At 51.5% G+C, this 24,124-nt stretch overlaps 2 protein-coding genes across 2 annotated transcripts; one reads left to right on the top strand and one right to left on the bottom strand.

The window, feature by feature from the left end:
- Positions 1-414: 414 nt before the first annotated feature.
- On the top strand, positions 415-6,860 carry CA6 (carbonic anhydrase 6). The gene is made up of 9 exons (XM_026051073.1): positions 415-487; positions 1,296-1,478; positions 3,818-3,966; positions 4,261-4,356; positions 4,581-4,647; positions 4,877-5,034; positions 5,196-5,310; positions 5,664-5,762; positions 6,247-6,860. The coding sequence occupies exons 1-9, from the start codon at positions 415-417 to the stop codon at positions 6,858-6,860; spliced, it is 1,554 nt and encodes a 517-aa protein (XP_025906858.1).
- A 382-nt stretch (positions 6,861-7,242) lies between these two features.
- Positions 7,243-16,832, bottom strand: LOC112957388 (solute carrier family 2, facilitated glucose transporter member 5-like). The gene is made up of 12 exons (XM_026051022.1): positions 16,640-16,832; positions 15,035-15,133; positions 14,432-14,592; positions 13,964-14,088; positions 11,433-11,585; positions 11,215-11,340; positions 10,732-10,919; positions 10,327-10,437; positions 9,796-9,897; positions 9,322-9,397; positions 8,921-9,048; positions 7,243-8,635 (listed from the first exon to the last, which is right to left on the bottom strand). Exons 1-12 carry the CDS (start codon positions 16,691-16,693, stop codon positions 8,402-8,404), a joined length of 1,557 nt encoding a protein of 518 aa, XP_025906807.1. The 5' UTR covers positions 16,694-16,832; the 3' UTR covers positions 7,243-8,401.
- Positions 16,833-24,124: the final 7,292 nt, after the last annotated feature.

Here is a 24,124-nt window from a genome sequence, read left to right as displayed (position 1 = left end):
CAATTTTGAAGGCAACCAAGTGCCTGAAGCTGCATGGAGCTACCGAAACTCTTGAGATAGATCACTACATAAAAAGGCACCGGGGTGCTGGCTTTTCTCTCTCCCTCTGCAGTCTAAACCCTCTTTAGGAGCCCTAAGTTCTCCCCGGGTTTCACGTCTCACATTCTAAGCCCTGGTTTGTGGCAGGGGAGGGCACCTCGATCCGGCCCCCTGGTTCCCCAGGGAGCCGAGCACCCCTCCTTGCTGCCTCCTCGGAGCGTGAACGCTGGGCGCTTTGCAAACGAGGGGCTTCTCTCTGCAGGGCTCCTTCCCCGCCGCGCAACGGGGCAGGGTGGCAGCTCTGCCCTCCAGGACGCTCCTTTGCTCTCCTTCATTTTTCACTTGTCCTCACTCATTTCAGGTGCAGCGGGAGCCATGCGGCCGCCCCCGGCCGCGCTGCTCCTCGTGCGCCTCAGCTGCGCTCACCTCGTGCAATGGACGTACCAAGGTAACTCCTCCTCGCTCACTCATTCTCGCTCCTCGTTTACTCATTCTTGCTCCTCGCTTATGCATTTATGGCAAGGAGCCTCCAGCAACGCGCCGGGCTTTACGGTGTGCTGGGATAAAAGCTGCCCCTTGGATGATCCCCGAGGGAAGCGCTTTAAATATTGCGCTCCCCTTATTTTATCGTCCTGCCCTCTGCGGTAGAGACAGCAAAGAAGCGCTTATTGTTCCATTGATTTATCCTGTGACATTTTAGCTGGTTCTTAATTGTTTCAGGGGGTTATTTGCAGATTTGCAGCGCTAGTTGAAATCAGCAGGAACCTTTTTACTGGCTTTGGCGGGCTGGGAATCGGGCTGAAACATGGAGTGCTGTTGAACAGAGGCGACTTTGCAGCTGCCCCCTCTGCCCTTTGCAAAGCTCTCCCTGGAATTCCTTTCATCCAGGCGCCCTGCATCGCTGCAGCCCCTGTGGTTATTCAGAGCCAGGAAACAAAATACCTGGGAGCTTAACTGATTCCTCCGCGGGGGAGGATTTCAGTCCCAATTTCTGCCTGAGCTCCGGCTCTCCTTCAGCAGAGGGTCGCTCTCCTGCTGCCATGGGCTGTTCCTGCCGTGCAGGTTTCTGCGCTGCGGCCCAGCTCTCCTGCAGACACAATAATGCACATTTTCACTCCAGGAGAGGCAGAGCAGCCTTTTATTGCCGCCTCTCCGCAGTTCCAACAACCAGACCGACACACTTTGCTGCCGGGAAGGGGCTTTTCCTACACAGCTCCCACCACGCCGCAATAACCCCGCTGCTTCTCCCTGCGCAGAGGGGGAGCTGGACGAGGAGCACTGGGCAAAGCACTTTGCCGACTGCGCCGGCGAGCACCAGTCCCCCATTGACATCCAGAAGAAGAAAGTGGTCTATAAGCCCGACCTGCCGCAGCTGGAGCTGCACGGCTACGACGGGCCCTTGCAGGGCAGCGTTACCATGACCAACAACGGCCACTCGGGTAAGGCCATGACCGGGAGCTTTTCCTGGCCCCGCAGCAACCCCAGCGTTGGGTGTCCGTCAGCAAGGGCAAAGTCTAATGCACGAGTTTCAGCCCCAATTTGCACGTTGGCAGCCCCTAAGCTGGATGCAGCAGCTGTTTCGGTGACAACAGAGGATGCTGGCAGCCACCAGCAGCACAGCAAGGGCTTTGGGGTTTTGAAATGCAGATGTCCTTAATGCAGATGTCCTTAGGTCTTCCCTATGCCCCAAGCCTTTCACACGCAGCTCTTTGTTAGGAAAGAGCTCAGGTTTCTGCACATCTTACCAGGCTGTGTCCTGCAGTGCAACAACAGCAGATAGGGAGCTTTCCTGCTGGGGCATCTGCAGAAACCCTTGAATGTGGCAGCCTCCTGCTTTTCAGCTCCAAATTGGGCTGTGGAGGCTCTCGCTGGGCTCCGTAGCACTCGTGCATTACGCTGCTGGTGCACAGCTAGGTACTGCCCAACGTGTAAGGGAGCACTAGGCTGGAATGGGCTTCAATGAACCTTAGCAGGAGTAGGTTGTCCCTTCCCGAGCAGAGGCCCTGGGAGGGTGTCAGGTTGGTGACACTACGGTGACAGATCATTGATTTTTAGCTGACTGAAGTGCTATCCACAGACAGTGTCCTTTTTTTCTCAGCTCGCTTCACTTTATTTTGCCATCTCATTTCACGCTATTCTCCCACTTTTGCTGCTTTCCTCGCTCACTCTGGAAACACATATACAAACCAGAGAAAGAAGAGGCAATTACATTTCCACAGTTCTCTCTTCCCTGTTTGACATTAAAATGGCTTAAAAGGCAGGCAGAGCCCAACAGCTTTGCCCTTTCTTTCCGTGCATTCGTAGACTGCAGCTGTATAGAAATGAGCAGCATCTGGGGCACGCTGACTTCTCTGTGCATCTTCTACCCCTATGCGATAACCATTAGCAGTAGAAATGGAGAGCTCCAGGTCAGCAGCAAGCCTTGAAAGTGATGAAGTGATGAAAGACATGCTGTTTCCAGGGAGAGACTGTTGTGGCTGCAGTTCTGCAAGCCCTAATGACTAAGTGCTCCTGTTTATCCCCACGCAAGCTCAACATGCAGCCCGCAGCTCTCCTGCCAGCCCTGCTACCCCGGCTGCCTACAAATTAATTCCTCTAGGTTTAGTTTTCAGCTCTCTGGATGCACGTGTGTATTTTCCCTGTTCTCTTGTTAGTATCAAGATGGGGATTTGCAAAGCCGGGGAAGTTTAGTGAAGCACGGCAGCAAATGACAGCTTTTATTCCCAGCTCCTGGAAGGCTGGATTTTCCCATCAACTTCAGTGCCATATCCAGCAACACTCCCCACTTGCTTTATATGCAGATACAAGGTGAAAAGTAGCAGCAAACTGCATTGTTAGTTATCCCTAGGCTTCCAAAGTATTTGCAAAAAAATATCCTGCAGAAGCCTCAGCCTTCCCATAAAATCCTACCCGTCTATGGGCAGGAGCCTCAACGAGCTGCTTGGGGAGGTAAATAACCCTCATTAGGGAAGGCAGGCAGCAGGGAGCTGCATAAAAAGGAAGGCAGAGGTTTATTTCCCACTCTTGACTCTTGGGGTATTATGGAAAAACACATTTTCATCTTATCTGCCTGCAAACAGTTTATAAATTCTTATGATAGTTTAGAAATTCTCTCCTCACAAGCACAAACTATGGCTAACAAATAATACACTGTTCTATTTTGAGAAAATACTCGCTATTTTTTCATAATGTGCTCTGGGCTTTCATTAGGATGATGTAATTCTCCATTTCTGAGGTTAGGTGGGGTGTATTTATTAACATAATACATGATTTGTGGCAGCACGGTAGCAGGAAGACAAAAGTTTCACAGCCCCTTTGTGAATACTCCCTGGAAAGCAAAGCAAGGACATTTTTCTCTACCAATTCTCCCAGCCCTAGCACCGTCTCCTCAGATTTACAGGGTTCTGGCCCTGCACTGATGCAGCTTCCAGAACACTGGAAATTATGGTGACAGCTTAGATGAGGCCAGTCACTTTTCCCAGTTCTACCTCCTCTTTCTCCGCTGGAAATAAAAGATGTTAATGAAGCTCTGCAGAGCCCTGCAAGATGCAGTGGCTGTGAACGGGATGAGCATTAAACCATTTCCATCAGCACCGAAGGGAAGATCTGCAGCTGCACAGGTGCAAAGAAATGCACAGAAATGCGATCTCCTTGGTAGTGAAGCAGCCTGGGGGAAGATGTTGAGTGCACCCTTAGCTTTACACTGCAGGGGTTCCCACGCATGGTGGGTTTCCAGCTTCCCGCGGTCCCTGTCGCTACGTGGCACCCTGTTCTGCAGTGCAGATCGAGCTGCCGCCCAGCCTGCGCATCTCCGGCGGGCTCGCGGGGCGCTACACGGCCGTGCAGATGCACCTGCACTGGGGCGGGCTGGACCTGGAGAGCAGCGGCTCCGAGCACACCGTGGACGGCATGAGGTACCTGGCCGAGGTAGGAGGCCGAGAGGCTCCGCTTGCAGCCGGGGATCGGGGTGCAACAACCAGGGAGCAGCGCGGGGAGCCCGGGGGACAAGGGGCTCCCGGGGACACAAGGGATTAATGCCAAGCTGCCACCAGTGCCACCACACTGACGATAAGTCTATAAACTGACGTTCTGGGAGGCACGAGCACCAGGGGCTGGAGGGCGGCTCTGCCCGGGGTTTGCACCGCGTGTCCCTGTGCGGCATTGGGGGCCGGGGAGCCCTGTGACCCCTCTTGCTGAACGGCCCCGTCTCTCTCCCGCCAGCTGCACATTGTCCATTACAACTCTGCAAACTACTCGAGCTTCGAGGAGGCAAAAGACAAGCGCGATGGGCTGGCTGTGCTCGCCTTCCTCTACGTGGTAAGGCCACCTCGACCCCAGAGCAAGACTGCTGTGTGACTGCTCTTGTATTGCAGCCTGGACAGGGCTGCACGGCCCAGGTACATCTAGGGTGCCTGTTAAGAGCTCTAGAGCAGTATTTGTTCCCTTCATGCCCCAAGGCAGTTCCCCGAGTGCAGCAGTGCTGCAGAGGGCAGGATAGGCTCTGCTAACCTCATTTTCAAACCTCTGTGCTGTGTGTTTAGGATGGACACCTCGAGAACACCTACTACAGCGAATTCATTTCCAAGCTGGCCCAAATCAGGTTTGCAGGTAAGCCCCAGGTGACCTTGCTGGGCTTGAACTTGTAAATCTCAGGCCAACAGCCCATGGATGCACTGAAAAGACCATCTTCTTCATCACATCTTCATGCCCAAAACGTAGCGGCGCTCGGGGTGGGGGTCAGTTTATCCATCCCACCTCTACCTCCTCTCTCACCTTCCTCTTCTGCTCCTCCTCTTCGCCGTTAATTGCTAACACTGTCCCTCTGCTTTCTCTTGAGGCCAATCCACGCAGCTCGCTTCCCTGGACGTCCGGGCCATGCTGCCGGAAAACCTGTCGCGCTTCTACAGGTACCAGGGCTCGCTGACGACCCCGCCGTGCTCCGAGAGCGTCACCTGGACCGTCTTCGATGACCCTGTCGTCCTGTCACACACGCAGGTAGCGGCAGCAGCGAGCTTTCCTGGCGGGCAAAGCCAGCCTGGAGAGGAGCTTCTGTGACCAATTGCCATGTTTAATACCGAGTTATGGGATCAGTGCTGCACTTTTAGGCCAAATCCCTGACCTTGTAGCCGTGTGTAACACGGGTGCGTTGCCCCCAGATCAGCCTCCTGGAGAGCACCTTGCTGGACTGGCACAACAGGACCCTGCGCAACGACTACCGGCGCGCGCAGCCGCTGCACGGGCGCGCGGTGGAGGCCTCCTTCAGAGCCCCAGGTACGGGAACCCGCGTTCGTCACCGCGAGGGGCAGCGTGCCCCCTTGCAGCACGGCTGGGTGAGGACGTGGCGGTGGCTGCAAGTCGTGCCAGGCCCTGCTCTGCCCGCAGCAGGGTGGCACAGCCGGCCCAAGGGGTGCAGCTGGTGAGCCCTCACAGAAACAGGAGGTTCAGCTGCTCGGGTGGCCCAGCACCCTATGGCAGAAACAGCCCTGGCACAGCTCGTTAAGCCAAGCTTTATCAGTGCTTTTGAAACAAAGGTTTTTCCCCAAATCTGCGACAAACTAGAAAGCTGGACATGCACCATGTGGAAGCCTTGGCTTTCAGTAAATGCAGATGTCTCATTGCTCTAGAACCATGTCATCCCGAGGAGCTCAAGCTCAGGCTGGAACAAATCCAGATGCAGCTCCAGGACATGAAGAAAGAGCTGCTGGATGGAGTGAGTCACATGGGTAAGAAACACACGTGCACCTATAGAGCTATAGGCTGAACTCCAGGTTACCGGCTGCCCCAAGTCATTCATAATTTGGGTGCTGACACACGCAAGTAGAATTTGGTCCCTAATCTGGGCCAGATGGAGAATTTCCATGAGTTGTGTTAGCATTAACTCTAACTCACAACCAGCTACTCCGGCACAGGCTGCAGCTTTGCAGGCAGGAGTCTAAGCTCGTGGTGCCCCTAGGGAAAAATCACAGCCTCTGCTTCACACAGGATGACAACAGAGGGAGGGAAAAAACAAGATTTTCCCAAAGCAATTAGGCAAGGGAGTTATTTTTTTTATTATTTCAAGCTTGTTTGTTGTTGGCACCGCAGATGCCCGTAGCTGCAGCCAAATCACTAGGACAGCCCCATCCTGCCAGCTGGGTTTATTCCACAGGACTCGGCCTGACTTACAGATTGGGATGCAAATGCAACAGCCGACTCTGGTTCTTTCAGGTGTTAAATCCAGCACGTTCCCGGCTTTCTACTTCCCAGCAGAGAACATTGAGAGCTGCGTGACCGTGCAGCCCCTGCACCACATGGCTCTCCAAGCCTTCACGCTTTGCTTCTGGGCGCGAGCGCCGCCGGGCAGCACGCAGACCGTGCTCTCCTACTCCACGCGGCAGCGGGACGACGAGCTCGTGGTGACCGTGGGCTCGGCCGTGGGGCTGTGGCTGGGAGGCCGCTCCACGAGCTTCCCCGTGCACCGCGGCACGCAGAGCTGGCTGCACCACTGCGTGGCCTGGGCCGCCCCGTCGGGGCTGGCGCAGCTGTGGCTCAACGGCGCCGAGGGCGAGGGCAAGAGCATCCAGAAAGGCTACGAGACCCGGGCCGGGGGGACGCTGCTGCTGGGGAAAGACCGGGACATGCTGCTTGGCACCTTCGCCAACGGCTTCACGGGCTGGATGAGCCACGTGAACCTGTGGAGCCGAGTGCTGAGCCCTGCGGAGGTGCGGGCGCTCGCCCTGTGCAAAGCGGGGCGGGCGAAGGGGGACGTCATAGCGTGGGGAGAGACCCCCCTTGCCCTGGCGGGGGGCGTGGTGCTGGGGCCTGACACCAGCTGTGAGTGACACCTCCGCTTTTTCCTTTTTTCTTTTTCTTTTTTAGGGCAAGAAACCAATCCAATACCCTTTGGGGAACTTGAGGAGAGAAGCTTGCTCCATGTATTTGTTTTTGATTAATTGCTTGTTTCTCCTTCTGCTTCGTATAGATTCACTAAGCAGCTCCTTAGTGCTCTAGGTTTTTTTTGAGAAGGTAATTGGGGCCTCCGTCAGTGATGGAGCGACAGACGGAGCAGAACTCGGCACACTCCAAGCGCTTGCACTGCCACATCCCTCCCAGGAGGCTGCTCCAGGTCACCCGAGACCCTATAAATTGAGGAGAGCAGTGCACACAGCTTCACATCTTCCTCCCACCCACCCAAGAGAGCTACTGCCTTTCATTAAGGGAATCCCTCTTTCAAGCAAAAGATATCACAGGAGGAGTTTGAGGGCAGGGATGAAGCTCCTTTCCTTTTGAGGGTACAAAAGTGCATCATGCGAAGGACCATCCCCATCAGCAGTGCAAAGTCAGCAGCAGCCTGCTGAAGAATTGACTTTTTTTGCCCTTGCAGAGGGAAATTATGCTGTCATTAACCCTCAAAACATGAAATCAATAAATATCTTAACCAATCTTTCATTTCTCACGTGCACTGTACTTTCTTCTGAGAGCCAGCACTAGTTCTCCGGCTGCAGAGCTTTCCCAAACCGCTTCAGCCTTCAGGTGGAGCTGTGCCCTCAGAAAACGCTTTAGAAGGACCAAGAGCCTTTTTTTCCCCCAGACAAGTTTCAGACACCTGCGAGCTGAGCTCTTTGGAAACTCCAGCTTCAAGCAACTCAGTGCAAGAGCCCCAAACCAGAGGTACAAAGACATGATGGCCACAGCTGGAAAGGGGCTGCAGAGCTGTGGTCATTGCCCTGACACCAGCCTGAGCTCGGCCCCAGCAACGCAGCACGGAGGTTCTTATGGTCTTCAGGACCACGCGCCTCTCGGGACAGGAGGAGCACTAGGTGTCACAGCTCCAGGGAAGGAATATGGAGGGTATTGGGATTTAGGAGAGGGACTGTTGCTCTTTGTCAGCTGAGATGCACACAGCAGAGAGGCCATTCCCAAGGACTACAGTGCCACAGGAGCAAGCGAGTAGAGACCGACTGTGAACGAGCATCAGTCCAAATCTAGAGGAAGAGTCCTAGGCACAAGAAAAAAAAATCTCAAGGAGGACTTTTCTGTAACAGCTGAGGGCTACGTTTGATTTGAAGGCAAATTTGGTGAGCGGGGCAGGTGTGTTGAGCCTTCCCAAGCTCACAGTCCTGCAAATCACCCGAAAGGAGGACAAGAGTGGACAGGATAAAAGCTACATCAGCCCATCTAACAGCATCTCTCAGCACAACCCATTCTCTCTCCATCCCAGAGAACACCGAGCAGCTAAGACTTGGCATAAGCTCTGCCTTCTTTGCAAGCTCCTGCTGCACCAAGTGTGCCAAAAGTCCAAGTTCAAGATCAGGACCAGGGCAAGTCGCTGTTCTCCGGGCGATCCTGCACGTTCTTGGGCCAGGCCAAATGCTGGGTGGCATCACAGCTGGCTCTGGGAGACTTCACTCTTTCCTGCCTGCTCTCCTGGAACAGTCTTGAAATCCTTGAGCTCCTCTTTCTCAGACTGAAACTCCACCTTGTTCCTCTTGGCCATGATCCTGTTGATTTCCACGAAGGTTTTGTTCTTCGTCTCGGGGACAATGATGAAGATGTAAACTATAGTGGCCAGGCAGATGGCACAGAAGATGAGGAAGCTGTAGGCCCCCAGTCCAGCCTGAAGCAATGAAAGGAGACACAGCAGAGGTCAGGGCCATGCAGAGAGGGATGCTCTGGATGTGCACATTGCATGATTTGGGCATGAGCCCAAAGGCAGACACAGCAAACCACACATTTTAACTAGATTTATGTGAAGTTTGGGTGATTCTAAATTCTCTCTCCTGAGATCACTACTATGGAGGACATTCATTGGGGCAGTGGAAAGGAGTGTTTGATGGTCCGTTACACCCGAAGATATTGCTTTGAGACTGAAGCCCTGCCTTATCTCCTGGTCACAGCTTACCTCCATATAGAGGAACACAAGCCCCACGGTGAAGTTGCACAGCCAGTGCACAGATCCACCCACCATGAACGCTGCAGGCCGGGACGACTGCAGGAACATCTCCGTGATCATCACAAAGGGAATCGGACCTGGAAGATAAATACAGATATTGAAATCCCAAAGGCAGTTTGAATCCCTGGTTGACACTGTTCACACCAGTGGCAGAGAATGGTTTCTAAACTGGTGTACACCATCTGGCACAACTCACGGTCTAGACTATGAGCCAAGCCAACAACCAACAGGTATAGCGAGGCATATAGAGAAGAAATGCAGTCTCCAGCCTCACAAACTATTGAAGCTCAGCACAACGCTTGGCTTCATGCAGTTTGCAGAGGAGGCTGGACTAGAGCACGGGTACTTACTGGCTCCAGTAGCATGTCCAATGATGTAAACAATGACACACGCTATGCTGATGTAGGACATCCACGAGAGACTTGTCTGTAGAGAATTTAGTCACAGGTTAGAGCTGCTTTGCATGCAAAGCCACCATAGCTCAGGGCACAATCTGCAGTAAGACTGGAGGGTGCTCTAAAGCCACTGTGATTCTTAAGTGCTAGATCCATCAACATAGATACACTCAGCCACTGAAATCAGAACTTGGGTGTAAACTTTACTTCCAATAAATGGGTACAACAGGTATAATGAACATGATAGGGGCAGGGGAATAACCAAATTGGGTCACATCTCTTCCCAGATTTGCTTTGGGTAGATATACAAGTACAGAGGTCCCCCTCCCAGATGGCAGAAGCAACTTCCAAAATCAAATATACCAGTGGCCTTAGCCCTGGATGGTGCAGAAACGAGGACATCACCACCCAAGCCACCCATCTACACACCTGGAGGTTGAGGGCCAGTGTTAACACCGCGCAGGAGACACAGCACATCCCAAAGCCAGCAAGGAGGAGGATTCTCCTCCCCAGTGACTCCACAATGAAAACCTGCAAGAGAGGAGAGTGAGGGACTGGAAATCTGGGCACACGGCATTTCATGCTGCTGCAAACTCTGCTTATCAAGGTAGTTGTTATCCAAGAAATCTAGTGAAATTTTCCTGGTGCAAGAGGCCCTGCTCGTGGATCCCAAGCAGCAAATCACTCAGGAACTGTAAAATATTGGAGTTTATGAGTAACAGAGAAAATAAGCTGTCCCTTCTTTAACACCCAGTCCAAGTGAGCTGCATGGAAGCCCTGCATGGCAACACTGCATTTCCTGCCATGTCCTACCAACCTGGAAAACAGGAAAGTTAAAATTCTGAGGCCTGGTGGAAACCAGCCCCATCAGTGCAGGAATCACATAACCTTCTGCAAATATAGGGATCAACAGGGGAAACTGGGTGAATTACAGCTCCAAGAGCCCCGGTGGATACTTACAGCAAGTAAAGTCATGACAACGTTGATGGCCCCTATGGAGACGGTAACGTATTGAACGCTATTTTTGTCCACACCTGCTGACAAGAAGATTCTGTCTGCGTAGTAGAAGACCTGCAGCAAAACCACAGCTGGGTTTATACTTAGCTGAGACAGAGGCAGGCAAGCACATGAACCTTACTGCAAAATGTCCAAATCATGCTTAAGAGGGCAGCTTGACTCTGGATCTAGTGCATTGGACACAGATCCAGGTGTAGCTCGTGGCTCCGAGGTCTCAGCTCCTGAGTCTGCACTGAACCACCTCATCCACCCTGTGGTCTTATTACTTTTTATAAGTCTCTGGAGTCTTATAACTTTTTTAGTCACCCCAGGGGCCTTTCCCACACACGTTAACCCATATTTACTCACCGCGTTAATCCCCGAGAGCTGTTGGCCCATCATCATGACAATGATGGAGATGAGCTGCCACCTGAGGCCTCTGACGGTAAACAGGCTGAGCACAGAGATGTGTCCTTCTTCCTTTTCTGATCGGTCTTCCTGGCGCATTTCTTCTATCTCATCATCTACATCATCCCAGCCTCGCAACTTCTGCAGCGCTGGTTGGGAGAGGCAAGGTGAGACATGAATCCCAGAGGGCAAACTGGGAGATCACGGAGAGCAACAGCTCTACAGTGAGCTCTGCTGCTTTAGAGCAGGACAGAAGAGTATGCAGGTTATGGGCAGCAGTGTGTTGCGGATGGGAAATCAGGGATTCACATAAAGCCAAGAAAGGAGCAATGTGCCAGGACTCCTTCCTGCCAGCAAGGAATTTCATGCCATCTTGCTGTTAGTTATGCTCCGCAGCGAGATCTATCCCATTTTGCCCCCTCGCACCAAGGGGTGCTGCAGTACCTTGCCGAGCTTGCTCTTCATCGCCCTTTTGTATGAGCAGGTATCTGGGACTCTCGGGGAAGAAGGGCAGGATAAGGAGCTGAATTAGCGACGGGATCCCAGTGAGCCCCAGCAGCACCGGCCAGCCTGCGACAAGACGATGTAGAGGTAAGATGATGACTGCAAGAAGCCTTTCTCCAAAGGACCAGCAGAAAACGTCCCCGAAGCCAGGGCTTTACCTTTGGCATTCCCAAGGAGGCTGTTAAGCCCGAGGACCTGAGCTATGAGGATCCCAATGGTGATGAAGAGCTGGGGTACAATCCCAACAGCACCTCTCAGGTTTCTGGGGGACATTTCTCCCAGGAACATGGGAACCACATTGGAGGCCAGGCCTAGAAGATAAGGACATTAGTCATGTACTACCTGAGGTCAACATACTCACCATTAAGATGCTTTTTTCTATGTGAGAACAAAGTGAACCCCTCTGCACCACAGGACACGTAGAAGCATCACACTCAAACCTTCCTGCTCTGGCTGAAGACTTAATGCCCTCTAATGACTCCTCTGGCTAGAAAAGCAGCTCATTTTTCATGGAATTCATGGAATTTGGGACAAAAACAAGCAACAAGAAAACAACACATGGTATTGATGTGGTAAAGTAAGAAATTCATTACTGCAGCTGGTACTCTCAGAAAGGTCAAGGATTCTGGCTTTCTCTGGAAGAAGTTTTATGCTACTATTGTTCCAATCCATTTGGGTCCCATCTTTGAGTGTTTTGAGGCTCTGGCCCATTCACTGCTCAGCAGCAGAGCACATTTTTAGGAGTCTAGGTAGGCAGACAGCAGTCCACGGAATCTTAATGGTTGGAAAAGACCTTCAAGGCCATTGAGTCCAACCCTTCAACACTATGTCTGCTAAACCATGTCCCTAAGTGTCTCATCTGGATGTTTCTTGAACACTACCAGAGACAGTGACCCCACCGCTTCCCTGGACAGCCCCTTCCAAGGGTTGACTACTTTTTTCATGTTGAAATTCTTCCTGATGTCTAACCTGAACCTCCCTCCCTCCTCCTGGCGTAATGTGAGGCCATTTCTTCTTGTTCTATCCATAGTTATTCTGGAGAAGAGATCAACCTCCGTCCTCCCTAGAGAGCTGGCAGGAGGTGCCACGTGCCACGACACAAGCCTTGCAGAAGAAAATCAAGGGCTGCTGTGGGTTTGGGGACAGTGAAAGGCTTCAGGAGGAACTTCTACTTCCTCTAAAGCAAGAAGAAATCAGAACCCAAACAAGCTGATGCCACGTGGGAGGGATGGGCCTTCTCCTCGGCAGTAAAGGCTTTGCTACACCAATAATTACTCTATAATGATTTCCTGGCTTGAGGCTTCTCTTGCAGGTGGCATCCTACCAGAGGTATTTCTGCCCTAATAGCACTGAAGACACTGGTGATTTTGAGGAAAAAATCTTCATTATCTGCCAGCTCCCATGATAACACTGGAAACCATGGCAAACAGAACACAAACTCCTCTAGTCCTGCAATTATATGAGACTTTTAGCTAGGATTTCTAACAGAGTTCCCAGCCTACAGGAGCTAGGGGTTAAAGGAGAAGCAGTTCTCCTTTATCTCTTCCTTAAAATAATAAACAATTAGAAAACATTGTAAAACCAATCTCACAAGGTATAGTTAGGTTGGCACTATGACCAGCCTCTCAATTGCCCTGATAAGAGCGTGCTGGCAGTGACCACGCTCAGATAACACTGCTAAGCCCGTGCTGATCCATCCCTGCAGCAGAGCAGGGCTGGAAAGAGGGAGATCCAAAGCCTGTGGTGCCAGGGCAAGCACAGAGCCAGGCTTTGCTGCAGCAGCTTCCCTGCCCAGACACGGTGCCCGCAGGTCAGACCGCCCGCATTGCTCCCCTCGTCATTAGAGATAACAAAAAAGGATCATGTGCAGCAGTATTTGTTAATTCCAAACGCTGAACACGACAAGGCTTTTCCCATGCCGCTTTCCTGTTTTCTCCATTTAGCTCTACAGCACATCCCAGCTTTCTCCTCAGCGCTGGAGACGTCAGCCTCGCTAGCCCAAAGCCTGGGAACCGACGCTCCAATCCATCTTGCTCTGCAGGCACCCAATAAATACAACTCTGCTCATGGCCCCAGGTTTGGTGCTGCTGCTTATTCCACGTGAGGACAGCTCTAACACAGCCCTTGCCAAGTGCTTCCAACACACCCTTCTTCCCAGCTGACATTAGCCTTGCAGTAAAACCAGTGGCCCTGAACCCTGCACTTGCACCTCCAGCGAGTCTCTTCTCCCACGGGAGCAACGAGCAGTTCCCACACTGGTTTCCTGCATCCAACATTGGCTCCGGTGGCTTCAGCTGGGAAAGATTATTCTGTTTCTGGTGCATACAAAAAAAAAGCCAGGCTATTGACTCCGTGATGCCTGGGAAATAAATTGCTATCAGAAGGTTTCCAAAGCCATGAAAATGGGGTGCTGGGAGGTATTTACTCTAATGGATTGCCGCACCCACAAATATATCCCTGTCCTATGCTTCCATTTCCAGCCTTGATGCCAGAGACCCGCAGAGTCCCTCAGAGACCTCTGATACTTCTGTAAGATGCAGAGGACAACTGTCACCCCAGCAAGTGCTGAACTGTTATGCACATGTGGGACTGCCCGAGAAACCACCCGCGGTAGGGAAAAATCCTCACTTTTACACAGCCAAGAATATTCTGCCACTGCTCTCCCCTTCCCGTTTAACCTCTCACTCACCAGCATATATTCCCATGATGATACGGGAAAGGATGATGACTTCGAAGGTTTTTGCCACCTCTGAGGTTCCCATGAGGATTGCAGCAATGATGGAGAAGGCGTTATTTATCAGCAAGGTGCCCTTGCTACAAAGCGAAAGAGAAATGGGTTTGATTGTTATTTTTTCAAAGTCTCAGTAGCGGAGGGACCCCTCTCGAAAACTCAAAGAAATTATCATTCCGAGAAACATGCTAAAGAGAAAATGGCAATAATCCCATTTATCTAGGCGGGAACTAAGGCTTTGAGAAAGTACTGAAATTACTCCGGGGACCTGAGCAGCAGAGACAGGGCCTGAGCTCAGTCCAGGATGGGCATCGTTCTGGATCGTATGGCACCATTGTGCTCCTGGTGGACTTGGCGAGCTGGAACAACCTGTGTCCGGACCCAGGGAACCGCAGGTGGAAAATGTCCAGCACGTCTGCCACTTACCGGCCACACTTGTTAACCAGCGGCCCCACCATGAGCGATCCAAAGAAGCCTCCCAGGGGGAACATGGACACGGTGACAGACCACAGCAGCGTCTGCAAGTTGCTGTCCATGGGCTTTTTGTTCCTCTCCAGGTAGGTGAGGTTGTAGAAGACTTGCATGTACTGCGGGGAGACAGAGCACGCTCAGCAACGGGCAATCGTTTTCGTGTTGCAAGAGGTAATTAGCAACAAACAACACACAGCCTTAAGCGAATATCTTCATGACAACAGAAGGAAAACCAGTGCAAGAAGCTGATGGAGAGGCCCGGGCTAGATAAGGGCTATTTACAAGTTAAGCGGCTTTATTTGATTTGCCCAATTTGTAGAAGGGAGAACGCTCCTCACACCCTGCCTCTCCTGGGCGCAAAGTGCAGCTCTAATATTATCTCCTTCCCTGGGAAATGACTTCTCACACATATCCAGTCATTCGAGATGCAGGGATGTGCAGGGATCTCACACCTGAGGCATCTGCCCACAAACACATCCACCGCCTGCACTTTCCCTCCTATCTGGTTGTCGTCTTGTGCCCAGCTGGGGTCATGGTCCGCGCCGCAGGGCGACCTACCGGCGCTGGAGAGTTGATCACAGACACGTTGTAGCCGTACTGGAAAGAGGACCCGAAGGCGGATATCAGCGTCACCATTGCAAGCAGAAGGGTCATTTTCTGCCAGGGAAAAAGAAAAAGAAATCAAAAAGTAGCTTAGAAGTAAATTTCGCTTTTAGGCACATTCAATAAAAGTAAAGAAAGAAAGATTTCAAGACTTGTTTTCTGTGGTTTTGGCTTCATGTTAACCATATCAATATGCCCAATGGGTTGTTTCCATAACTCACTTTTTCTGCTTATTTGCACCCAGTCATTACAGTAATTCATTCTGCTCTTTTCCGGTATTGCTGATCATTAGGATGACAAATCATTTTCAGGTTACCACGTTTCAAGTACCACCCTGCAGGGAAAACCTTATACGTAATTATTCCTCTTCCAAAGTGTAAATTGGTTAGGGAAATCAAACAGGATGCTGACAGAGAAAGGCTTTTAAAAGGAGAGATTTTGCAGGAAGGGGCAACATCCCTTTCCTGGGCACTTCTGCTTTCACCTCTTGGATTGATCCCGCACTCCAGCATCAAGCTGTTCATGGGTCTAATCCAGTTGCCACTGAAGTAGATGAGAATCTATCCATGCAGTTGAGCCCGGGCTGCACATTTGGGAGCACTTTGCAGTTGAACCCGGATTTGCCAGCGGGGATGGAGCGCCTGCCAGGTGCCCAAGGTCACCGGTTTCTGGGGCCCCTCGGCTGCAGGTGAATCCCGGGGCAGCAGGGAGCCCTGCTCGGAGCGAGCTGCTTTTTCAGGCACGTTAACACATTGCATCGCAGGCAGCTATTGCTCTAAAGCTCATTTTCACATTGCATTGCCGCCGTTGCTCCAAAGCTCATTTCCATTCAGCAGCTTGCTGTTTGCCGTCACCATCATTAGCCTCCCCGTCTCCAAGGTCTCCTGCCCCACGCGGAGGATCCGTCTAGCCTTTAACCTCTGCTTTGCCTGAATAGCTGCTGCTTCCCTTCACATTCCCTATTCAGAAGCTCTAACGACACAAAGAGCAGCAGAGTTTAAGGGATTTTGGGAGAGGAAAACACAAGCGAGTCTTGGAGCAAGGATCACGAGGGAGCCGAGACTCTCGGCTCTATTTCCTAGCACTAAACTGTTGATGTCCTTGCACGGGCGATGAGCAGCAGGCTGCTCTGCTGCCGCTTAGGAAACCCTCCCGGAGCTCAGAGGAGCTGCTGGAGCTAAGGGCTCGCATGCAGCATTTCAGAGAGAGCTGCCACATTCGCAGGCATTGCGCTGGGCAAGAGTCCACAGGAACGTGAGGGCGAAAGGCAGTTTCCATACAGAAGCACCTGCAGCCTAAAACTGATATGAAAACACTTAAAAAGAGGAAAAAAATCACACAGAAGCTGCACGGTAGGTTAGCTGGGGAGGGAGATGGTCTCTCGAATCAGTGCTATGCTACTGATCAAACAAATATAAATTCAGTCCAAAAATGTAGGAAAGTGCTCTCCCTGCAGGATTTGGGGGATATTTTAGCTCACAAGTCTGTATTCGTTTGGCTGCTCTGGATCCCTGCAGGAAGCAAAAGCTGGAAGAATCAGCAGGTTCTTGGCATACTCACCCCCCTCGGAGCGTCGCTGGAGCAGGAGCTCTCTTTGCTCCTTTTCAGCTTCATTTTGGCACTCGAATGGCAGATGCTGAGCGCAGGCTTTTATAGCCAAAACAGATTATGCAGGGAAGGGAAACACCCAACGTAGACAGAAAATCCTCCCCACGACCTCCGAGGAAGCATCCAATCAACGACGGGCGCCTGCGGCCAAAGTGAAGGAGTTTGTCCCCAGTCCTCCTCCAGTGCAGCACGTCTCCTTGGCGTCTTTCTTTTCCTTATTCCAATAAGCCCCTGCTACGCAAGCACTCAAGTCTGCTATCCACTGAATTTCAGGGAAAATGAGGCATTCTATAGGAATCACATGCAATAGTCTGGTAATAGAGTTTTTTTGCCACGGCTCATGACAAGCTGGGGCTGCATTAACCCTCCTGCAGCCACAAATTGCATCTCTGTCCCCAATCCAGAATGTCCTTTCCTGCACAAACCAACTTGTTCAGAGCAGACTGCACAGAACAGGGTCTTCAGGCTTACACGCTTGCTAGCACATGGAAAATATTAATTTTCTATACTTAAGTAACTAATTCCTTTTTCTCTGTATGCAAGGTGTACCCCACGCATGCAAAGACTGAGCAGTGCTCTCCTCATGCTACTCTGAGCAGAGCAGGACTTGGATAATAGTTAACCAGGGCTCCTCGAGTTTATCAAAGGGATGCAAAGTTCATAGGTGCTTCCAAAAGCTGGAAACAAACCCTGTTATTGGTCCGGCAGTCCAACACGCAGCATAAAAAGGGAAGTGTTTCTTGGGCCGCAGGAGCTGGTCATGCATTTTGCGTGTGTTCTCTGAGTGACTGCACTCCCTATCTCCAGGGAAAGCACTAAGTCAAGACTTTCAGCTTTCCCACCTCTTCCTTTAAAAAGCCTAGGGCAGCTACTGGTGATTTCCCTGGAAAGATATTTTGCAGGTCAAAAACCACACTAAGCAGAAGAGCGAGATATTTGCGTTAACGCTAGTTTTGTTTTCTTTCCCGTATGTTTTTCTCTGGAGGATCCTGTTTTGCTTCAAGATCCCCTTATTATTTACCCCATAATACTACCTAATTAATCTAAATCACAACCTCAAGAAAAAAAATGAAGTATAAGCTAAACATTCAAGACCTGAGGGCTTTCACAAGCTGGATCGTCTAACACTTTTAGTGTTGGTCAACCTTCAGCACCAAAAGCTGAAATTCAGTATGGGCAGACCTGTCTATAAACCAAAACACAAAGAGCACAACTCTTACCACTTAATAGGAGCAGAAATAGTGCTGGTTGCAAGAGAAACTAGAGGTAGTGAAACTTTTTTTTTCCTTTCTCCCAGCAAAAGAGCTTTTTTTAAAAAACAAAACTTGCTGGTGGGTAAAAGCAGACCAGCTTTCACCAGTCAGACCAGTCAGATGGTGCTGGCCTGACTCACTTGTTTTTACAGGGTTACTTGAAGTTATAGTTATTTGCTATAGCTGCTTATGCGAATGTTATGTCAGTAGCAGGAGGTGATCTACATCTCTAGCCAGAAGAGGCCAAGTTCTTCTCAAAGCAGCCATTCTGCCCAGGGCAAGGAGGACCAGCTTGCTTCACAAAACAGATTCCCGACCATTAAAGATGCAGGTCACTGCTGAGAGGACATCCTCCCCGACGCTCAGTAACTGCACCAAAGTAGTGCTCTTGGTCATAGGGAAATGGTCTCCAATCCCCTTGCCCGAGCTTGAAGAAATAATCCTGAGGTACGGAAACCCATCAGGATGTGGTTTCTTGCCAAGAGAACTGCTTCGACACAGAGCAAATATTTGCTTACAGCAGCAGAACACTTTGGATCTTTGCCAGCTGCAGCAGGAGCCCGATGCCAACCTCTGCAAGGTAGTAATTGGCACCCGGGCAATCTCAAGGGGAAGGAGCGAAGCTTCTCCTTGGACTTTCATAGCAATTCCAGGGGTGAAATCGGGGCCTGCTCCAACAGGTTATGTCCTGTTGGACTTGGGCTGAGAGGAGCCAACACCTAGGAGAGAGCGCCAAGAGCCAAGCGGGCCACAGGGGCAATTCTGTACTGCGGGCACCCGGCAGCTAGCGAGAGATACTGCTGGAGCAACAGCTTGGGTTTGTTATCGCTTGTTTTTCCTACGGGTTTTAGGATTTTTGTCCTTACTTTTTAAAAAGTTTGTGCTGGGAACTCTTTCTTGGAGAGTTTGTGCAATAGCTGGCTGAAGTAGGAGCCCTTCCTCCTTAGGGCAGTTGGATGTCATCACACCCCAAACACCAACACTGTGGCTTCCAAAGTGGTATTTGGGGACTTAACCCACTTTGCACTTTGCTTAGATCTCCTCTAAGTGCCAGCAGACAGGTTTGCCAGAAGGGGCATCTTACAGGCACATTTATCCTTTGAGCTACTGCACGTGTTGAAGTATAAGAGCTCCTTACATCTGCTCTTCACCACCACAGGGTGCATTTGCCTCAAGCTCTTTGCTCAGCGATGCATCCTCCTTTGCACTTGCCCATCACGTAGGAAGCATTCCTATGTATGCACACAGGGAATTGCTTCTACCTCCCACCCAGCCTGTGCTCGCAAAGCTGGATTCCAAGAAATTAGATTGCCTGGAAGAAGATGCAATTGAGAATATCAGTAATAAATGATGGAAAAAGGTTGCACAGAGCGAGGAGCTGGCAGCCACTCTGCAGCACGAGGGTGACGGCGCTTGCAGTTAAGGACACCCTTAGAATTAGAGATCCGCGCAGCACATGTTCAAAACATGCTACCACTAAGAGCCTTTTCATCTGAACAAAAAGCTAAATGAGATTTATTCTTGTGCTATCCTTTCCCCCTGCAATTTCAGGAGGAATTGTGTTTTTATTGAGGGCTCATTTTACACTTTGAGCCACAGCTAAAGCCTCAAGGTGAGATCCTAGTGTAGACAGGAGGCCATTTGCTTGCAGACAAGTCATAGGGATTCTGCCCTATTAGCTGCATGAAGGGTTTTCAGGCAGCTCTGCACGAGGCAGAGCGCTGGGGATGAAGCAAGCCCGCCTTGCAGGTAAATAGCAAGCAGGAGGCTCCAGAAACATTAGCAAGCGAGGCCTTGCTTTGCCTCACAATGCAAATGCTGGATAAAATCCAGCCAGACTCCTTTGTTTTTTGTAGCCTCAATCACCCACATTCATCCCCAAAACACAATCAGAGGAGCAGGTGAGCTTACCGCAGCACGCTCGGAGAAGATGGTCTGGGAACTGCCTGGTCCTTCCCTCATGGTGACTCAGCTTGTGGGATCCAGAGGATGTTGCAGAGGAGTGTGGCTTTCCCTGGATATGAAAGCACCTCCTGCACTTTGTTCAGCAGAAGCATCTGACTGCAGAACATCCCCAAGCTGCTCTCTTGGGCCTTGATAGGTTCATTTTTATATTCAGGGTAGAAAATTAGTCTGTGCCAGCCAAGACCTCTTCGTAGTCAGCTCAGGCCACGCTGCAGGGATCTCTGCACTTCCCCAGCGAGCTGCATGGAACCGAGACACGTGGGGTTCTGCACGATGCAATAAACGCCCGTGCCAGTTACCAGCAGGAGTAACTGACCTTATGCAACCATCAGCCTTCCAAGCATCACCTCCAGTCTGAGGTCACCTGCACCGGTTCTTCCTGCTGAGGGGAGAAGGTGACAGAGGCAAGGCCAGAAATGAGCTTTCCAAGATGCTCCTCTGCTTTGGCCACAAGACAAATCCTCCTTTTCTAGCGTCTGCTTTGTTAGAGCCGTGACTTTTCTGTCCCACAAACACAAACAGGAGGTGTTGCCCAAATCCTCCTGTGCGACTGGACTCCGGTTCACAGATGGAATTGGAGACCAGAGGGAAGGACAGAGGGGAAGGGGTTGGGGGGCGGGTGAAGAATGGGATTTTGCACTAACCAGATCAGCATCAGCAGCTGCACAAGCGAGGGAGGAACTCACCAAATCCGAACAAACGCCTGCCTTGGGAAAGAGGTTTGGGTGAACACACTCCAGCCATTCATACCCCTCATCCCAGAGTTCTCATCTTCCCAGTTTGCCCCCATGTCCCACTCCTGCCTCCTCTACCCAGCCCATTCTGCTCCACTGTGGGCAAAAAAAAAAAAAAAAAGAGCTGCAATGAAAAGCCCATTTTGAAATTCCTGCAGGAACTTTCTGTCCTCCCCTTCTATCACTCCAAGCCCTCCCTCATCTCCGTCACCCACTTTCCTTCGAGCTCTTGTCACTTAAGGAGCTCCCACCCTTTGCAGTCCCAGCTTTTCATTCTGCCCCCAAACTACCACAGTCCAGGAACTATCATAGTCTATAACAGGCACTGCCACCCTCCCCACACATCCTGCTATTTCCCCCTTCATGTGGTCAAAACATTCATCTCTGAACCTCGAAGACCCCGAGACAGCTGCTGAAAAGCAGGACGGGCAGCTCTTCCCTCTGCCATCTGCTCCTAGCCCGCAGGTAGGAGCACGCTGGGCTCTAGAGGCCAAGAGCACGGAAGGAATGGCAAGGTTAGCACGGCAAAACCCAAGGAAAACCCTGATGGACAAAGTGGCATTTGCTCCAAAGGCTCCTAAGGCAGGTGGGAGGCCCAGCCCTGACACCCACCACGCTGCAGGTCCCTCAGCCTGAGCAGCAACGCTGACAGGAGCCATCAATCACTTGCACCTCTGCAGAACATCTGCCCGTTCTCTGCAGCAGCAGGACCCCTTTTTCCCTCCCGCCCTGGCACAGACCTCCGGCCAGAACCTTTCCGGGGCGGCCGGTTAAATTTGGGCACAGTCACAACCCCTGGAGAAGAGCTCTCCCAGCTGGGAAGGGTTGTGCAAGCCCAGGGACACAGGCTGTTGCTCAACTTGTTGAGAGCAGAGCCAAGGGCCAGCAGCCCTTAGTGCTCCAGGGGTCTCGGCCGCTTCCACCTGTTGGACACAGCTGGCAAAATTTTAACCTATTCTGAGCAAAGTTCAGTCAGAGGCTGGAATCACATGGCAGCCTCCACGGAGTCACTCTGCTGCCAGCCGGCTTAGGGATTGTCCCTCCCCCAGAAATACACGTCTTCTTCCAGCTGGGAAATCCTGGAAAGCCTCCACGCTCTCTCCAACATCATTCCCTTTTATCTCCAAGCCTGGCCTCTTCTGGAGAAGATGTACTTTGGAAACTCACGGTGGCACATGTCTCATCTCATGTATTTGAGAGGTACCAGCCGCAAGGTGAACAGAGGCTGAGCCCAACGAGAGCCCCCTGTGCTGATCTTGCAAGGCCCCACTTCCAGCTCTTCAGGGTGCTGGCTGGCCCACCCCAACATGCTTGAAGAACCACATCTCAGTAAAGAAATAAAGCTTTATTTTGTCAAAGTTGGAGAAAATACTTAAAACCAGCTAGAGTGAGGAGCTGTAAACAGGGTAGGAACAGCCCCAAGCAGCAAACCAGCAACATCCCCTCCCCAGCTCCAGTTTAACGCCCCTGGAGAGGGAGCAGATCCCCAGCCTGGGCCTGGGCAGAGGATGCCTGAGGCTCGGGGCATGTTCTGGGCACCGCTTTGTCCTTGCTGCTGGTGAGGACTGTCCTGGAGCACCAAAATAACCCCCCCAGCACCAAGAGCCAGAGCTCAGCTCTCCCCATTGGCAATGTCGGTGCTGCCACCACAAGCACCGATGATGAGGACCCCTCCACCCCCAAGGAGGGCGAGCAGAACATGAAGGTGAATTGTCCATCCTCACCAGGAAGCCCCTTGCAGACTGTCCATGTGCGGGTGAGGAGCAGGAGCCAGGCTGGAGCCCCTGCAAGGCTTCCTGCACCCCAACTCGCAGCCGGGGCAGGTTACACAGCAGCATTTCCCATCTCCATGGCGCTTGCTCTCCCCGGGACATCTCGGACAGGAAAGCCAAACTCCAAACAGTTTCTTACGGTGGAGGATAGAGAGGAGGGAGAGCGAAGAAAACCACGAAGCTGGAGTGTCACCCAACAGCACCTTGCAGGAGATCCAAGCAAAGCTCACGACGGCAGGAGCCGGGATTCGCGCGCCGAGGAGCAGGGACCTCCTCTGCTTGCTCGGCCACTCCAGCGGAGATTCCCCCAGGCTCCAGCTCCCTCCGTGGGACTCCAGCACCATCCTGCACCTGCCCAAGATAAAACACAGACCTGCAAGGACAGCCAGGGAGCCTGTGCACCAGCTCGGACCTTCCCCTCGCCACCAGCCACATCATCCCACCCCATTAACACCCCTTCAATATTAGGCATTAAGGACACTTGCGGGAGCTTCTCTGGTGGCTGCTTTCCTTCCTCCAGCCTTGCCTACACAACCATCTCCACGATCAGAGATTTCCCACCTGTATCAGCCCTGATGCTGCTGCCAATACATTTACAAACCAGTTTGCTTCCCCAAATCCCCGAAGCTCAGAGTGCCCGCAAAGCACTTCAGAGCTCTGCTGTTGTGCAAAATAGAAAGGGGAATTGAGAACAAGGACTTTTTCTTTCTTCTTCTATATTTTAATACGCCGCCACCAAGTGAAATGTTACTTCCTCTCTTCAGGCCTGTCTCTAAAGAACTGAGTGTAGCACAGTTTAATTCTCTCGGTTTTAAGACTTGCCATCCAGCTTCTCTACATGAAAGTCTTTTAACACAGCTCCTCTTTGTTGCTATCCAGATGTTGGAAGGTTAAAAACTCTTCAACAGAAGCAAAACTTGGAGTCATCTGCGTCAGCAGAAAGAGCCACTGCACTTCCCATTTGAAGACAAAGGAGTGGGTCCCTCTCCAGCCCCTTGAGAGGGGCTAGCGAGTCCCTCAGAACTCCACCTTCCACATTTAGTCCTCTGCATATAGCAGGCCTTAAATACACTAATACTGAAATAAAGTTAATTCCAAGTCCTCCCGAAAGGAAGGATCAAGACTCATCTCTGTGCAGTCTCCAGTTTCTGTCCAGGATCCTTAACCCCTGCTGCCCTCGCGACCCAAGGGGCCTGTCACCTTCCCACCCTATGGCACAGTGACCTGCAGAGTAACTGCAACTACTAACTACTAATTTACTGCTATAGCTGACTGCTAACTTATAACTAAGCATAGTGGTCTGTAATTATCATTCACGTGGTCAAACCCAAGAAAACAAGATGCACAAACAGGAAGAACAAGGCAAGGCTGCTGTCTGGTGTCCCATCTCACATCCAGACCTCAAAGAGCTGCGGTCAGGTCAAGCTTTTGTTCCTACAGCTCTTCTGCATGCGCTCAGATGAGTCATTTACTCTCTATTTCCCTTCTAGGATGTGCAGCAGCAAGGATTGCTCTATCCTATGAGGAATACTTGGGCATGAAATATATCAGAATTGTGAAGCAGAGAAGAAATGGACCATGCATATATGCATTATCTGGAACCACCAGCTCCTCCTCCTCAGTTCTCCCTGGGTGCTACCTCGTAGCCTTTGTAACCTCATCTAGAGGCCAGAGAAGGACTTCCCTGCCGCCCTGTCCCCACTGTGCTGCTGC

Source organism: Nothoprocta perdicaria, unplaced genomic scaffold, assembly GCF_003342845.1.
Source record: "Nothoprocta perdicaria isolate Ctin4 unplaced genomic scaffold, notPer1 scaffold_72, whole genome shotgun sequence".
Taxonomy (NCBI): domain Eukaryota; kingdom Metazoa; phylum Chordata; class Aves; order Tinamiformes; family Tinamidae; genus Nothoprocta; species Nothoprocta perdicaria.
This window is presented reverse-complemented; position numbering and strand designations above follow the sequence as displayed.

Excerpts from the sequence above, each read along its gene's own strand:
- LOC112957388 (XM_026051022.1), bottom strand. The coding sequence starts at position 16,693 with ATGAAGCTGAAAAGGAGCAAAGAGAGCTCCTGCTCCAGCGACGCTCCG. Across the intron at positions 15,134-16,639 it reads CCAGCGACGCTCCGAGGGGG|AAAATGACCCTTCTGCTTGC; the intron begins GTGAGTATGCCA and ends TTTCCCTGGCAG. Across the intron at positions 9,398-9,795 it reads CACTGGCCCTCAACCTCCAG|ACAAGTCTCTCGTGGATGTC; the intron begins GTGTGTAGATGG and ends AATTCTCTACAG.
- CA6 (XM_026051073.1), top strand. The coding sequence starts at position 415 with ATGCGGCCGCCCCCGGCCGCGCTGCTCCTCGTGCGCCTCAGCTGCGCT. Across the intron at positions 3,967-4,260 it reads GCATGAGGTACCTGGCCGAG|CTGCACATTGTCCATTACAA; the intron begins GTAGGAGGCCGA and ends CTCTCCCGCCAG. Across the intron at positions 4,357-4,580 it reads TGCTCGCCTTCCTCTACGTG|GATGGACACCTCGAGAACAC; the intron begins GTAAGGCCACCT and ends CTGTGTGTTTAG.